The sequence below is a fragment of the Hypomesus nipponensis genome, chromosome 22 (assembly GCF_054491055.1).
Source record: "Hypomesus nipponensis isolate SF chromosome 22, ASM5449105v1, whole genome shotgun sequence".
Classification (NCBI taxonomy): domain Eukaryota; kingdom Metazoa; phylum Chordata; class Actinopteri; order Osmeriformes; family Osmeridae; genus Hypomesus; species Hypomesus nipponensis.
Window position 1 is genome coordinate 4889466 of NC_140382.1, and position 17817 is coordinate 4907282.

Below are 17817 nucleotides of genomic sequence, written 5' to 3' on the forward strand. Positions count from 1 at the left end.
CTTCTCTGTCATGGTATCATGGTACGCTAGTAGACGTTAGCCTCTGAACAGGAAACCCAAAACCGGAAAGCGGAAGTAGGTCAGCACCCATTGGTTGCTGGAGAAACAGGCGGATAGAAGAAAACAGCGGTAAACATTTTAGGGTGCAAGCGGGCCTGAAAAACTCTTGTGTGGGAAAGCTTCACCAAAGATCCAACTAGAAATACTGTAATATGTAATATGTGCAAGGCGGAACTTGTTTTCCATGGTAGCCCAACGTGCATGCATGAACATTTAAAACAAAAACGTCCCCGCATGAGGAGATGGAAATGGCAAGAGGTGAGTGTGCTCAAACTGGATGGCTAGTTAGCTACACCAGTTGATAATAACCAATTACGCAGTATTTCACAGATACTAACACCATAGCAACATGTCCACAGACAGCAGTTAGACAGTTCAGTGTATACGACCATTGTAATGAGACAAACAAAAAGCCAGTCCAGAAATTATACTGTTACTCACTGTGTTTCATTGAACAGAACCCTGTTGTCTTACAAGAGATTTGTTTACATTCCTACTTTTTTTTGTCTGTGATACAACTGACTCATTTTTGTTTATTTATCTTTTATATACTTTAAAGCAACATGATTGAAACAATGCTTAAAGAGCATTTTTTATTTAGGTTGGACACAATTGGACAAAAAGAGATGTAATAGCCTGGGGTGCGTTTCCCGATAACGATGGATCGTAGCAACGATCGAGCAAAAAACTAAACCCTCGATATTTCTTACGTGCGTTTCCCAAACATGCTCGTAAGGAGTAGGGTAATCTATGCGCTTTAAAGAGCTACGAATTTTCAACAGACACTTTAGCTACGATGTCTTTGGGAACGGCCCGTAAAACTATGATTCGTCCTACGATGGATTCTACGATCGATTTAGGCTTACGATGCTTTCGGGAAACGCACCCCTGTTCAGTTGGCTCAAAGTGCAATACAAATATTTTTATCAAAAGCGGAAGTGATTTCTTGGTTTTATTTATTAGTTAGAATAAGTATAACTCAATGTTTTAACAAATAGCAAAAGCTGAATAATCGTTCAAAGCCTTCTGATTAATCAATGAAAAAATAGATGATTAGTCGACTAATCGATCTAATAATCATTAGATTAGTCCAATATCAAAATTATCATTTGTTGCAGCCCTACTGTCGATGTCCACGTGAGAATAAGGAAGCTGGTAAATATATGGGAAACAACCCTCTCGCAATTAGAGTTCAGTTACTGCCTTCACTCGGATTGATTGAGACTTCTCCAGAAGAAAGTGCAAACAGAAGGCAATAGTAAGGTTCTCTTTGACGATTGGAGGCTCTTGGCGTTTATGTGTAGAAGTGCAACTTTTGCCCAATGGTCTTGCAGCCTGGGACAGAGAAGACCCTCTCACTCTTAGGAAAGTAGACAAGGTCACTCGCCACCTTGTCCGCAATTTTGGGGTCGGGCTTCAGTCCCATGCTGACCATCTCTGCCTTGGCACACATGACCACATGTCTGTACTCCAGAGGCAGGAAGGGAACAAAGTAGTCCACCAGATTCTTGTCTATCAGACTGGAGTGCCATAAGCCACCTAGAGAAACCAAGAGAAAGAAAAATTGTAAGAACCAGCACAGTATAACAGATTACATTCTAGGAAAATTCAAGGTATAAAGGCTTAACCCCATTCTATTCCTGCTCATGGAGTTTGGATGGCAGAGATAGGAAATAAGTTTACTTTTCTTGTTATTGAACACGGAAAGAGAGAGAGCCGTCTCCAGGTCTTTCAGCTCAATCTCCTCTCGGTTACTCCCAGCCTTCCAGAATTCCAGGGCCTTCTCATTGATACTCTCTCCACCAGCATTGCTGTTAGTTAAAAACACACACAAACATGATGTGTTGCAATGTAAATGTCATAAACCCTGCGACCCATTGACCTACACTGAAACAAAAGCTTTAGAAGTGTGCATGTAATTTGTTCAAGTGTTTTCTTGTTACAACCTGGAAACTGGTGGTGCGTGTCCCACCTGAGGAAGATGAAGATGGCTTGACGGTATGAAACACCATCCAGTTTTTCAGAGTAGTCCAGGTATGGCTTGATACTGTCAATAAGACCGGGCTGCATCTTGTCCATCTCATCAAAGATGAACATGGATCGTGGGCAGTTGATAACATTACCCTTGATCCACTGCTGCAACTGGGACTGAGTAAATAACACAAAACATTGTTTTTCTTGGTGGTGTAAACAAAGTAAAGGACTACATATTTCCTGATTCCCCGAAAGGCATAGGTTTAGCTTCATATGAAGGATGGTCTGGGTACCTTGTATATCTCAAGCTGACTTGGATGAGGGAAGTGAAGCTCTGATGTGAAGATGTGGACAAAGCCACTTCTCATTCCTTCTCTGTAGATGTTCTCAGCTATTAGATGGCTGACAAAGTTCTTCCCTGTGCCAGCCCACCCATGGAGAGATAGGACCAAGGGCTTCTTTGGGTTCTTATTGTTCATGAAACCTGTTACAGCTTTCGATATGACTTTGGAAGCTATATGCTGACCGAACATTTTTCTCTGCAGGTCTACTTCCAATCCTAAAAGAGAATAAGTGTATTAGTGGCCTTGTCAGTCTGATTTACCCCCGCAATAATCAAATACAACAGTCAAACAGACAAATTCACAATAAATCTTGCTAGTGGGGTAGACATTTAAATAGGGTAGGTGTAGCTACACACACCTAGCTAAAGACGCAATGCTAGCTTAGTTCGAGCAGCCACCCCAAGCAGTACAGTCGGCTACATAGTAGCCATTATGGCTTGGTAGCTGAAGGGTCTAATTTATCATTTATTAATAATCAATAATCAAGACATTTAATCTGACCTGTTGAGTTGAATTCCATCCATTTTGGGAAACAAAATCCGAACAAATCAAACAAAGCTTCAGCTTTAAATGCTTTAAATGCAACAACTGTTGCATTTAAAATGCTAGCACCTGCAAAAATAAATGTAAAAGGTTCGGCAGCATGAACCGCTACACATGTGATCATCACATATCGTAACAGATTTTTGCAAGAAACTCTCATTTTTCTAAATGTAACAATTTAGCCTACTAGCAAGCTATATGAGGTGTAAAATATTCGCAGAGGAGAACCGAAAGCTACGGTTGCTCAGATGTTACCGCCCAACTGGTTTCCCAACCCAGTTGGGTTTCCAGACTAACAGGTTTCCGGTTTCCGTAGGCATGCCATCTGCCTCTATCACCAGATTCCTCGGATCTCATATTTGCTGCGGCGAATATGAAAGTATAAGTGAGCACTACATTACAGCCATTCACAACAAAATGAATGGAGACAAAATAAAACATTTGCAAACTCGCATAAAGTGGAATTTCATTAGCCTGGTCCTAACCAGACCCTCGTACATTAAATTTGTACAGAGGGTCTGGGATCGCTCCATTGACAAACATTAATTTCCTTGAAAGGCGGGTCGGGTCCTCTGTTGAAGTTTAAACTATTGGATCTGCCCAGAGCCACTCTGATTTGCCATAACCAATCGCAAGCGTTCGCCTTAGCCAACTCCTTCACCACTACTGTGACGAAGCTAGCTGCCATAGCTGGAAAATCAAACTTTTACCGAACCCCGTGGGGAGGAGGGCCACAACATCATGCCATTACTGAACTACTCAAACTAGTGCACAACATTAACGTCATCGTTTTCAGCCACTCCCTCTGTTCGCTGATTGGACCTACAAAAAAATTGTTTCTGGAAACCGACTTCAGACCTAGTACAGAACCAAAATCCAAATTGAGCGGAAGTACGTAGGAGGGCAGAGCCAGGCTAGGATTTCATTGCACAAGAGTAAAAACACACAATATCGCTGCTTTACAATGCAAGCTATTCAAGCTCATGGAAGAACCTGAAGAAAAAGCTGGCAACTGAGGCTGAAATCTACCGTAAAAAATACAATTGAAAGGTTTTTCTTTTTAGAAAATCCTGTGAAATGTAGAAAAAAGATGGCAACTCTGGCTGAAATCTACCGTAAAAAATATGGTCTAAATGTTTACAAAATTCCGTAAAATTTACGGTGAAATACTGGCAGCTGTGGTTGCCAGAGTTCTGCCGTAAAAAATACGGTCAAAATGTTCTTCTGTTTGCAGTATACTTACAAGTGAACTGTAACATTTACAGTAAAAGCTTGTTTTGGTTGCTATAAATAAAACATTCAGAACTGGTATAAAAAGCAAATACACTTTTTTATTTAATGTTTACCAGAATGCCAATTCAATAACAGCACACCATTCTACAGAATGAACCAAATGAAATACATTCTTTGACAGCATTAACACAGCTTTTTACTTAATACAGCTTTTTCAAGTTTCTTGTTTTGCATAACAGAGCAAAAATGTGTCTTCACCCCAACTGATGTTCTTGGCATTGATGGTTGTTTGTTGTGTCTGTGTCAGGGCCAGAGGTAACATCTGACACAGGCTCCCGAGTAGGCTACATAAGTGTTAGCTGCTCAAATCATTCCTTAAAGTACCATACCATTAGAAGAATAGAATATCTTTATTAGTATAATGACAATAAAGATATTCTGTACATCCTCTTTCTCACCAGGATGAGCGGTGAGCAGAGAGAAGGGTCTGGGAAGCCCCCCTCAGTCGGGGTCAGGAACCAGGAAGGCCTCACGCAGGCATAGAGGCCAACAGCACAGACCCCTGGGGTAGGCGGAGACCAGGCTGGTGGTTTGGTGGTTCATAACCATCATTGTTCATTGCAGCTGAAAGTCAGGGAGTTCCGATGAGTCATGGTTTTATCTGTTTCAGTGACTTGGGGAGGAAGTTAATTGGTCAGGACACAAACACGTTTGGGAATGACTTCCATGTGATGAGCTCATACTAGATGCAGTGCCTCAGCTGCCTAGAGACCAGGATCACGGGTGTTCTGGTGGCTGTTATGGAGCAGTGTTTAGTGTACTGTAGAGACCACAGGACAAGCAGCGAGGGAGGTGTGGGCCCTGACACCCATAAAGCCGCAAGAGGGAGTTATAATGTTCAGCCTGGCCTAAGGCCAACAGCCATCATTATGTATTACAAGCAACTCATATTCATCACAGGCACCTGTGTAACATCCCAGCTCTGGTTACAGGCCTACCTCATAGGAGAGGGTGGGAACACACACGCACAGAAATACACACATATGCACATACATACACATTAAAAGCACACACACACTGTGTTCTGTAACCAATACCAGGGTTAGAGTGAATAGGAATTGTAAAGGGTGAAGATGGAGAGGCAGAGAGAGAGAGAGAGGCAGAGAGAGAGGCAGAGAGAGAGGCAGAGAGAGAGAGCGAGAAGGAGACACAGAGACACAGATGTAGAGAGGGAGAAAGAATGTTAGGGGGAAAACGCTAAAAGGGGACAAAAAACGAAGAGAGTGAAGAGAGGTTTTTCTAGAGTGATATGCCAGCACTTCTGAGTTCCTGATAGAGAGATGGAGAGACAGAGAGAGAGAGAGAGAGAGAGAGAGAGAGAGAGAGAGAGAGGGGGGGGGGGCAAACGGGAAGCAGGCCAATAAATTGGACCAATTTCAGGGTCCATTTGATGGTAGCGGTTACTTTTATGAAAATAAACGTGTAAGAACCCTCTTTTTTTTCATCTGACTGCATTATAGTAATGGTAATAAAACCAGTGTTTCTCGACGAAAATAAATTACCTCTCAATCAATGGGTTGAGAGGTCAGGCCGCATAGAAACACAACAGCCAGAGTAAGTTCATTACACCAGCAGCCTGTCAAGCGAACAGAGTTGAATAATGACGTTGTTATAAATAATAAAGGGGAAATGTGAGAAATTTGCGCTTTAAACTTTTGGCCGTCACCTAAAAAAAGCAGAAGGAAATGTAGAGGATGTGAAACAGATGAGTTTGAATGTATCGTTTTTATGACCGTCAGGAGCTAGCGGTTTAAACTGGGTTAGGTCATCTGTGTTTGTGTGAAGCGCCATGCTGACTCAATCACATCACTGTGACCTTCCAACCTTCATGTTGACCGTCTGGCCCAAGGCAACAGGTGACACAAACAAAGGATGTTTTTTTGTCCTCGTGGAGTAGAAAGCACACACACACACGTTCTGACACAAGGGGGTCACAACATTCAAGGTGATTTCCCTTTCAGCTTGTGTTTGTGTGTGCGTGTGTGTGTATCACTCAGGTCTAAAACACATGTAAACACAAAAAAGAATAGACAACAGGTGCCTCAAATAACTCACATATGTGGACAAAGCAGCGAAGACCGAGTGACTAAGTAACTTGAGAGATAGAGAGTGACGAAAAGAGACAGAAAGACAGCAGTGTTGAATTGAGGTGATCTGCAATCATGGCTCCACCATCTGGGGGGACACCCGCTGTGCCGGGTCCTGGGAACTACCTGCCGCTGAGAAAGAAAAGGAAGGACGAAGACATGAATGAAGGAGCCAAAATAGAGGGAGGGGGGAAAGAAACAAACAAACAGGGGTCTAGTCTTACATCCACCTGCTCAGAAGCCTGTGTTAGGCTAATAACAAGCCGACTGTTGAGACTGGACCATAGACCCTCCTGGTAGACTGTGCTGGGACTGCATCATACACCCTGGACCCATAGGGCTTAATTACAAGACAGGGAAACTTCCGCATTATTATGGGGGTTGACCAGAAAGGCCATAAGACTATGCATATACTGTGTATATGGAAAAAAAATAACTTATTATTTGTATATTAATTTTTTATGAGCCTGCTGAGGTGACAGATGAACCATGAAATGTCTTCAGACCAAATGTACGAACATTCTTCCTGTAGGACAACCCAATAACTCTCTTTAAGAACTTTCTTCCTGAGACAGAAAGCAGTTACGTGTTACCTCTAACCCTGACCAAAACGAAGCATTACATGCATTACTGTAAAGAGTTTGAGTTGAAGAGAAAAACTAGGATGATTTCTTCATTCAGTCTCGTGCCTTTTTCACAGAGACGTTAGGTGAGGTCATTGACATCCACCATAGTACAAGGTGATTACCGCCAGCAGGAATCTCATTCAAGGGCCCCCAGATATATATATATACACACATTGGGTGTAGGAATGCAAGATAAGTAATGGACCTTAAAATGGACAACCCTTTGAATATCGGGGGTCAAACACACGCACAAATTGTCCAAGCTGTGAAGTGGAAGGGGTGTAAGAACCTGGTTAAAGACAGTGATAAGGCTTGTTAGGGAGGGCTGGTCACCACAGATCAAAAAATGTATCGGTTTATGTATGTGTGTAAAAAAAAAGACTAAAATGTATGTCTACCTATTGTCTCCTGTACTCTCTCCATTCCTCTCATGCTACACTGATAACCTTCCGCTAAAAGAGGATACACACACACACACACACACACAGCTCCCTCTGCCCCACTGTGCAACCCCAGGGAACTCCACAGGAGAACAGAGGGGGTAACATGACACAGACAGCTGGGGCATGGCTGCCCCTGGAAGGAGAAGAAGGGGGCCGATCTCCTGTGCCCCACACCAAGCCCCGGGCCCGTCTGCCTGGGCCAGCTCTATCCCTGGGAGCCTCTCTCCTCCACATGGGACGTGGTCCACTTCCCAGCATGATGAATGCCTGCCCACCGACTGACAGGCTCTCAGGGAAGACGGATAGGTCTGTCGAGACTTGTTAAAAGGGGGACCCCACTGCACTCCTCTGGGCAGAAGCAGAGGGGGGGAATAGGGAGGACAGGAGGGAGCGGGCGGGGGGGAGGAGTGCCGGGGTCAGTGACATTAGCAGTCTTTAAATCTTACCCCCAGTCCGGGAACGGAACGTGCTCTCGCACGGACACGGCTGACCGGGCCACCGGAGTATCGCAGTCGCTCCTTTGTGGGGGGGCTTCAGTTAGTGAAAGAGGACTGAGAGAAAAGGAGAGACAGAGACACGGATGGAGAGAGGGAGAAAGAATGTAATGGGGAAAAAGAAACCAAAAAACGTACGCAAAAGGGAACAAAAAACTGCGAGAGTGAAGAGAGGTTTTTCTAAAAGAGTGGTATGCCAGAGAGAGAGAGAGAGAGAGAGAGAGAGAGAGAGAAATATGTTTGGTGTGGTGGACCCAGGGACGTGTGTTGCAGGGTATCTTATAAACAGCCCTGCGAGGCCCTACAGATGGTCCCAATAAGGGGATAGGGAGCAGGTGGAGAAATGGACGACATGGCTGCTAAATATTGGAGAGAGAGAGGGGGAGGGAGGGAGGGAGGGAGGGAGGGAGGGAGGGAGGGAGGGAGGGAGGGAGGGAGGGAGGGAGGGAGGGAGGGAGGGAGGGAGGGAGGGAGGGAGGGAGGGAGGGAGGGAGGGAGGGAGGGAGGGACAGAGAGTCTTAGGAAGCAAGTGGGAGAGAGGGAACAAGAGTGGGAGAGAGAGCAGAATCACAGGGCTTGTTTTGCATCCCTGAGCGCAACCCAAGTCAGGCCCAGGGTGGTCGGGGAAGAATGACTTTGTTTTACTTAAGACGGTTTGAAAAATAAACTGGGGACTGTTGATACGGCCGAAGTGTTCATTCTCCATCTCCTGCAGTCTGTACAGGGTGTCCCGGCTTTGCTTCTTAATCTCGATCTCTCTTTCTCTCTCTCTCTGTCTCAGGGTGACATGCTTCTTTGTCCTGTAGCTATTATATCCCCCCCTGTAGAACCTCAAATTTAACTGGGCTCTCTCCCCTTCGCCGTCTTCCACACCTCTCTGCGTCCCTGGGCTCCCCCTCACTTCCCTCAGCTGTTCGCCTTCTCACCTGTCCTTCGAATCCACCCTGGCTCTATTTCTCTGACCTACTATTTTATGTCATCCATTTCTCTTTCACCTCTACTTTCCCCCATGCCCCTGTAACCATCCCTCCACAGGTATTCCTCACTTCTTTTGGCCAACCTCTCCCTCCCATCTCTCCTTCTATCATGTGTTCTGTTGTTTGTTTTTTTTGCAGCCCCAAATTGTTGCATGCGAAGGGTCTGCTGTTGGAGATCGAGTCCCAGCGCTGCGGAAGACTGAACGAGTCTTCCTGCCGTCCCCCAACCCCCACCGCCTCCTCTGCCTCCCTCCCCAAAGACCCCCAGCCCCTTTTCCCCAACGCCCCACTGCTAATGTAGCGACTAACCCATTATCGCAACATAAACGGCCTGTTACGTGACAATGTCCTTTGTGCAACGTGGAGTCAGGTGGCTGAGCGGTTGGGATCGGGCTGGTCATCAGAAGGTCGCTGGTTCGATTCCCGGCTGCGCAAAATGACGTTGTGTCCTTGGGCAAGGCACCTCACCCTACTTGCCTGAGGGGGAATGTCCCTGTACTTACGGTAAGTCGCTCTGGATAAGAGCGTCTGCTAAATGACTAAATGTAATGTAAATGTGTAGATCGAAGCTGTGTGTCCACGTCGCCCGACTGGGACGGAACGGCTGCTCTGCCTCGTTCAAGCCTAACACACCGGCTATCACGTTGCTCCAGGCCTGACAAATATCAAGCTCTAGGACTCTCAAGCTATTTTAGTACGGGCCTTTTTTTTTCTCCATATCTGCTGGTGTTTGAAGAGGGGGATTTGCATATGTCATGAGTGTCGCTTTCAGATGATCGAACGTTTCACGCGCTTCGTGAACTTGATCCAAGAAACAGCAGAATGGAAGGCTTAACGAGATGATGGGTCTTTTTAGAACCCGAGAACTGCAACCGCCTCACTCGGTCTCCTAGACAGTCGGACTTTGTAAAAACACCCTTACCGTTGCCAAGCCGCACTCCCCACGGCAACATGCCATGGGATCAAGGGTCAGGGTTCACAGCAGGTTGTGATTGGAATCAAACAGGAAGTTAACCTGGACACATGTAACCCATGTTGACTTTGCTGCTCACCGTTCAAAAGTCTGCACACTTCAATGGAGCGCCAGGAAACTGGCATTGTTGGGTGCAGACTGGTGCATAATTAGGACCAGTCTGATGGCAGGCAAATTCTGTGTGTGTGTGTGTGTGTGTGCGTGTCCGCTGTGTGTGTGTCTGTGCATGCTTATGTGTGCATGTATGCATGCATGTTTTTGCGGGTTGGGTGGGTGTGGTTAAGTGAAAGAATAAAGTGTGTCTTTTCATTTGTAGGATGACTGGGGGTTAGATGGGGAAACGTTTAATGGTGTGTGCGGATTCTGGCCTTCGATAAAAAGTGCATTTGGTTGGTGTTAGGGTGGGGTGGGGTAAATTGATTTGATGAAGGGTGTTGGTGAAGGCAACAGGGAACATTCAGTGTGTTTGGTTGCCTGGTGTCAGGGTGGGGTGTAGAGTAGTATAGCAAGCTCTGCCTGCAAGACTAAGATAAATGCGAGGAGGGAGACCGGAAGTGAGCTCACAGTACTTCCTGTCTTTGTTTAAACCACTATTTTCGAGGCTTGGAATGTAGATCCTGTTAAGAGGTGAAGGAATTCAAAACAAGTTTATTAACCCCTTTGTCAAGGGCAGTGGGGGTAGGATGGGGATTTGAAAGTGTGTTTGGGGTTTGTGAATGAACAAGTGTGTGTGTGTGTGTGGTGGGGATGAGAGCCAAGCCCTCCTCATATCCTGTCCCTGCCCTGTTCTTGCATCTCAGGGTATAGTGGAGTGCCAAGCCCCACAGTCCCACCGCACACTAATATAAACACTGACCCTCAACCTCCCTCGCCCCCCTCAACCCCCCCCCCCTCAAGAAAGAGTGTGTGTGTGTGTGCATTGTTAATGTGTGTATGACACACACACAATGGTATATTATTCACATGATCTCAATTGTGAGTCATGCTCTCCAATCCCATCCCTGACAATGAAACACTTCAACCACATTAAACAAAAGCCCGAGAGAGTTCACCCTGAAGAGAGCAGTGCTCTCAACATTCCCACTGAGCTGACCTACTGAGAACAGAGAGACAGAGTGACAGACAGACAGACAGGAAGGCAGGCAGGCAGGCAGGCAGGCAGGCAGGCAGGCAGGCAGGCAGGCAGGCAGGCAGGCAGGCAGGCAGGCAGGCAGGCAGGCAGGCAGGCAGGCAGGCAGGCAGGCAGGCAGGCAGGCAGGCAGGCAGGCAGGCAGGCAGGCAGGCAGGCAGGCAGGCAGGCAGGCAGAGACAGATAAACAGACAGACAGGCAGGCAGGCAGGCAGGCAGGCAGAGACAGACAGAGAGAACCACAGGAAGGCAGGCAAACAGAGCGAGAGAGAGAGAGAAGCCATTGATGGGATGGGAAGTTAGTCTCCCCTGGGACATCTGGGAGATACCCGTGCCTCACCACTCACTTTCCCAGTAATCTGGAGCCTCACACAACAACAACCTAAATCCCAGACAGGGCTTTCTAGGAAAGCGTCGTCAGCAGCAACAGGATTTGAGGCTGCCTAGGTCCAAGTTGATGCGTACTAGTGCAGCGTCTGTGTAAATGGAATAACTTCATCAAATGATAAAAGCTGAAGTTGATGTGCCTAAAGAGAGAGAGAGTGCATGCGTGTGTTTGTGTGTGTTTGTTTGAGCACTGCCTGATCATGTAGCTTGTGCTCTATACACCTTGTGTGTGTGTCGTACTAATGTCTGCAAGTGAAATATATTCTTATATAAACATGCCTGCTTCAGAATGTGTGTATGTGTGTGACTACAATCATGTGTGTGTATGTGTGTGTGTGTGTGTGTGTGTGTGGACGCCACATAACATGCCTCATAGACCTGGTGTTAGCACAGCCCCCGGGTCTGGTTGGAACATTATGATGTCCACACATGCTTTCTCCCCTCTAGTTTACAAGCCCTCTTACATAAACACTAAAACACTGACCAGCGAAACAATCGCTTAGCCGACTGTTTGTTTATCTTACCTGGGAGCTGGGCGAGGGGGTGGGAGACGGGGGTCCACCAGCTTTCGCCTGTTTCACCACCTCTTCCCACCTCCTCCACCTCTCCCTCCCTGCAACCCCTTCCCCCAGACCTCACAGTCATCCTCCCTTTCCTTCCTTCCCTCTCTCCTTCGCCCCCCCCCTCCTCACTGGCCCTTACCTGTGTCATCATTCTCAGCAGTGCAATCCTTCCAGCCAGCCGGCGAAGGGCCCGCGTTGTCGCGTGTGTTCCTTGACAGGCTGCCACTCACCACACTGGGGGCAGCATTAGCGGCCGGGCTGCTAATGCGTGTGACATGTTTAATAGGGGGGGGGGGGGAGGGGGGGCTCGCCTCATAAAGCAGCTAGAGCACCATGTGGAGGAAGAGGGGAGGGGGGCTTACTTCGGGGGCAAGGCTGTTACAAAGAGGGCCATTTGTCAAGCTTGTTTTCCCAGGCTTTTTTGCTACTGTATACACAAGGCAGGTCATTGAATTTAACAGGCCTGGTTCAGTCAGGGCATAAGCTGCTGGCCTTGCTTCCTCGGTGTCCCTGGAGTCTATGTCTCTCTGTGTTCCATAGGCCTATGTTTCTGTGTCTCCGAGCGTATTTTTGTACTTGTGTCTCCGTGCTGCTTCTACTGGAACTTGGGTTATGAACTGCTGTGTCACTTCACTCTCAATACTAATTCAATTCTCAAGGGAGTCACTGAGTGAGTGAGACAGTGGAAGGGAGAAAGAGAGAGAGAGAGAAAGGACAGAGAGTGCCCACCTAGAAAGTGGGATCATTTAGCGTGAATAATATTCGACTGGGCTGGCAGTAACCTCAAGACCCTCGCGTGGCTCCTGTCAGCTCAACGCTCAACTTTATTAAAATCCCCAAGAAGCTGTCAGCTTTGATTAGCAAAAATCTTCGGTTGCTGTAATAACTGCCACAGTGAATATTCGCATTAATCCTAAAGAGGGGGCCTGTCTGGAAAGGGGGAGAGAGAGGGGGGGGAAGAACAGTACAATTTCTCAGGTCTGTTTTCTCTCTCAGTTTCATCCCTTCATCCAGGCGGGGGTCTTGGGGGTGGGAGGGTCTCTATCACGTGTCTGCCATGGAGAAGCCGTCACCGGCCCAGCTGTCCTCAGTGACAGGCTGGCTCCTGGACCCAGCCTGGACCGGTCCCCGTCATGCCGGTCATGAGTCCGTCATTAGGACCCGAGGGAGAGTGACCGCATTGGGCCTGCCGTCTCCTGCCGGCCTGCCGTCTCACACGGACCGACTAAGACGTCTGTCTGAAGCGCAGACCTCTTCACCGTGCAGGGGCTGCAGCACGGAGACACAGAGCGCCGAGTATGAACGCGTCTGCGCTCCCTCCGCTGTCTGGGTAATCGCTGGCACAGCTGTGCTCCATTACGAGGGTCTGCTGCCAAACCAGACTGGAGAGGGGATGGAATGGGGGGGAGGGGAGGAGGGGAAGCCAGACCAGAGATGCCGCACGCTTCCACCCACAGCTGCAGTACAATAAACCTCTCCTCGATCTCCTCGATGCTGTAAAAATGGATTGCGTATAGGCGTGGAGGCTAACCTAGAGGCTGTTGCACTGTTAGCATAAGCGTGACTCTCTCTCAGTCTCGTTTCCTCCAGTCATCCTTGAGTGCATAATTTGCCATTGATGTCCTTCCTTTACTAAATTTATGATCTCTCTCTCTCTTCCTAGAGGAGCTTCCTTCGATGAGAAGCGTTGATATGCCGCTCTGTGTAGTCCTCTATGGATGTCCACACTTTCAAGACTACAACACCCAACACCCTCTCACCCATTCCTATACCTTCAGACCTCACTCACGCAAGATCCGATAGCCACAGAGAGAGCACTGCTAGTTTCTCAGACCTCCTGTCTCTCTGTGCCAGTCTGGGCACGTGCTGGTAGCCTACCACGGGCTCCACACCAAACGGATTCTGAAACGCAGAGGTACTCCGTCTAGAAGCAACACACACAGGGGCAATGCAACAGCGAGTTCAAGTGATGGCGAGCCTCCGGAAAAGTTGGCAAAGCCACGCAAAACCAATTAGCCGGAGAAATATCATACGTCCCCCCTAGCTATCTCATACTTCCGAGTGATAACTCAATGTAGCCCGATAAACGTTTGAATGCATAACAAAACACCCCCCAAAATCCCCTCGATCGGGAGGAGAGTGATCGGATGAGAGTCCTCACGGAGGCAAACGTCCACGCTTCAGCCTCCAGCCGCCTCCTTCAGACACTCCAGGGGTCCAGGCTGCAGCCAATTTGACATGGCGGCCCTCCCAATCGCTGCAGCCTCGTAGCAAGGGGGGAATGCGATTACTGCGAAAAAGAAGCCTATCTCAAGTGTGCATGTGGGGCGCCGCGTCGGGTGCTGGTTGTTGATGACAACTACTGGCGGGGACGGTTGGCAAAAGCTGCAGAGTGGGAAAGAAACTGGAAGGACACGAGACAAGCCCATAAAAGGCATCCTGCAGCATGTGCTCACATGGTAAACACGCACTGTGCTGTGGACCCAATGACTCGGGGCTATGCTCATGGATTTTTTGAATGACTCAGTTATCCACTAAATGAGTCCATTCGATGGTCATAAATGATTTTATGGAGAGTTGGACGGATGCAACAATTGCAGCGCGGGGTGGAGGCAGGGCAGGGGACTAGGCGTCACGTTGCACGAGGCAAGTTGTGTGGAGGGGGGCCGGCGACAGTGCGTGCGTGAGAGAGAGAAAGAGAAAGAGAGAAGTGGCAGGCGGGCGGGCGAGAGAGATGGAGATGGAGAGAGTTGGAGGGAGACTTTTATTGGGATGGAAAGAGAAGAATAAAGAGAGAGAGAAACAGTGAGATGGAGGTAGGGAGCCCGTGAGAGAGAAAGAGAGAAGGCATGTTTACACTTGTGACTGGTCGGTGTCGCACCGGCTCAGGCCTGTCTTGGGATACAGGACGTCCTGTTTAGAGGAAATCATGTCATCGCTGTTGCAGCAAAGGGGAGGAGGAGGGGGCTTGATGTGTGTGTACGTGTGCATTTGTGATGAATTGGGGTGCAGACTCCGTGTGTCCCTCTTTTCATCTCACATGTGCATGCGGGTGTATGTGTGTGTGTGTGCATAAACATGTTGACAAGCCTTCATTATGGGACGTGAAATCAGTGCACATACACAGTAATATCCTTCCTAATCATATTAGATGTATTAGATCATTTAGCCTCAAGCTTTAGCAATGTTCAATGATGTTAAACACAGATCATTCTAGACTATGTTCCCCTCACATTCCACCAAAGGCTGTCTAACTCTTGGCCAGAAAACCCAAACACGCCAGTCCCAAACTGAGACCCCCACCGGGATACTTCTGAAGAAGATGCTAGAAGTTCATGGATGACCGACATACAGGAAGGAGAGAGAGAAAGTAGTAGATTAGGAGAGATGGAGGGATATGGTGGGTTTGTTCATTTATTCACGAAAGTTTCTAAGCGCTTGTGTCTGTGTCAGACCCAAAGGGCCCTGGTCTCAGAACTTTAGAGACAAAAATCGAGGCCAAACTCGGACTCCGTAAACACCAACAATGTCATCCACGTTGACAGACATGAGTCTTTCGTTGCAGGACGCACATGCGCACACACAGGGACGCACGCACACGCACACTCACACATGCACACACACAAACACAGTACAGAGGGTTTTTTTTTCATAAACATACTTGTAAAAGCTATTGTGTGGCAAGATAGTAAACAATAAGCATGCCAGCCAATGTGTTTGTAAGCAACAATAACATTTACTCTGTGCTATGTCTTCTCCTCTTCCCCGTCCTTCCCTCTCCCCCCTCTCTCTTTCTCTCTCTTTCAAAGTCAGTCTCTCTTTATCTCCCCCTTTCCAATCTCCAAGATTTGACTTCTCTCTCTCTCCCTCTCTGGTCCTACCCTCCATGTAGACTCCATTGGGGGATGGGTTCATGTTTGGTGGTGTTTCCAGAGTGATGTTAGGGCAGTAAACCTCCTGGGTCAGTGCCTCTTCCCTCCACCAAAATCTTTCAGGCCCCTTTTGACGCAGATCCGCTTCCTGGACAAGTGAGTTTTTTATTGTTCCTTGGGACCACACTCTAGAATCTCCCTCCCTCAGCCACGTCCTGCTTCCTGTCTGACAGGAAGTAACGCCACTGTGGGTTTTTTTTCTGAGCTTCAGCCTGGAATACAAAACTTTTGCTTAAGCCGGCCAAGCCTTGATTTCAAAGAAAGAATGTTTCCTTTAATGATGTGGTGCCCCTTTCGTTTTGACCATGCACAAAGTTGCATAGCAACACTCCCTGTGTCTCCTGCACACCCCCCCTGTCCCAGGCTCAGCGTCCCTTCACCCCTGACAGTGTGTGCTGGTGTGCGTTGATGTGTGTTGCTGTGTGACCCCTGACTGAACAGTCCCATCGTGCTCAAACACGTAGACCGTTTGTTATTGCAGGGAAAACCATGTGTGTGTGTGTGGAAGGTCAGACGCTGGCCTGTAATATACTGTAGGATCACAAGGGTCACTGGAAAGACATAGCCCCAATTCGGCACAATTTACAGACTCTTTGATATACTGTTTTGGGGACTACTGTGTGTGGGCCTTTCTGCTGTTGTGCGTGTGTTCCTGCATGTCTGGGAGCTCTCCAGCCTGCATGCACACGTGTGTGTGTGTGTGAGTGTGTGTGTGAGTGTGTGTGTGTGTGAGGTCCGGTTCTGTACTTAACAAGACAAATGGGCACCAGGCGTCACTCTGACTAATCTCAGTAGTTCTGCTCTGAGTGAGTGGATCTGCCCCCACCCACATACACATACACACACACTCCAGAACAGCACGTACACACACTAATCCCAAACATCCTCCATCTCTCAGACACACATCTATCTTCATGAATCACACTGAAATGCAGCCAATCATCTTGAACTTATCATCACCTGGTCATGGTAATCAATTATAAATCACGAGAAACTGTTCAATCATGTTGACAACTTTAACAAGTCCCATGTCTTTTGGAAACGGAAAACCCACACTCCTTCCACAGAACTCTGTCCATACATAGTAAGGATGCTCTCGGAAATGGTACCAACAAAATTGTCATTATTATCCTAACTGGATGTTTATCCTAAATTTTCCCACTTTTCATGAACAATTGTTCTACTTATCAGAATCAGAATTTTGCCATGTAAGTTCACACAAATAAGGATTTTACTGTGGCAAGATGGTGCATACAATAAACATATATGGATAGAAGTGTAATTGTAGAAATGTGCAATATTCAAACAAATTCTAAACAACAACAAAACAATGTAAAATATGACATGTAAAAATGTATATAAAATAGGATAACATGCGAGTGAAATATGAAGACAAGATGGCTTGTGCAATGTGCAAATAAGCAGTGAGCAGAGGTACTTCACTTCATGAAGAAGTCCAAATGAATGATGGTAAACTGGGTTCCACTGCATCACCCCTTCAAGGAGAGGAGGGTACATGTGTTATGGCTACCCCATCACTGTAAAGTCGACAGGCAGGTGGGCTCAAATGCCCGACTCGAAGCAGTTTTTGTAATCAAAGGTCTTTACTTGCAATGGTTTGGTACACGGCCATCTCCATCGCTGGCGCTGGGTTAGGGGGGGGGGGGGGGTCTGCCGAACGGAGATAAGCAGAGGATGCAGGGGTGAAAAATAAAAAGTGTTATTGTGTGTTATTTCAGACAATCAGTGCTGGGTGTTATTTCAGACAATCAGTGCTGAGGAGCAGGGCCAGAGAAGAGGAAACAGACTGGAGATATTCCTGCCAGTGTCCTTTAGGAGACCTGCTCCCACATGCACCAACACTCAAAGGTCTTGGGTGTGGGGGGGAGAGAAAATGGCCAACTTAGCCAACCTTGATTGCTATCTACTCTCAATTTAGCTTCATCTGCAGGCAGCCATTTAGATGTAATTTCACTGATGGTATCAGATGTC

The 17817-nt window shown here is 47.4% G+C and overlaps 1 protein-coding gene across 1 annotated transcript; it reads right to left on the reverse strand.

The window, feature by feature from the left end:
- Window positions 1-645: 645 nt before the first annotated feature.
- Window positions 646-2581, reverse strand: LOC146236064 (torsin-1B-like). Its single transcript, XM_084687437.1, has 4 exons — window positions 2328-2581; window positions 2033-2208; window positions 1744-1871; window positions 646-1599 (listed from the first exon to the last, which is right to left on the reverse strand). Exons 1-4 carry the CDS (start codon window positions 2565-2567, stop codon window positions 1355-1357), a joined length of 789 nt encoding a protein of 262 aa, XP_084543563.1. The 5' UTR covers window positions 2568-2581; the 3' UTR covers window positions 646-1354.
- Window positions 2582-17817: the final 15236 nt, after the last annotated feature.

Bases quoted from the DNA above. Each gene is read 5' to 3' on its own strand.
- LOC146236064 (XM_084687437.1), bottom strand. From the start codon at position 2,567: ATGTTCGGTCAGCATATAGCTTCCAAAGTCATATCGAAAGCTGTAACA. The intron at 2,209-2,327 runs GTACCCAGACCA...TTATTTACTCAG, and splicing joins GTCAGCTTGAGATATACAAG to TCCCAGTTGCAGCAGTGGAT. The intron at 1,600-1,743 runs GTAAACTTATTT...TGGTTTCTCTAG, and splicing joins CGTGTTCAATAACAAGAAAA to GTGGCTTATGGCACTCCAGT.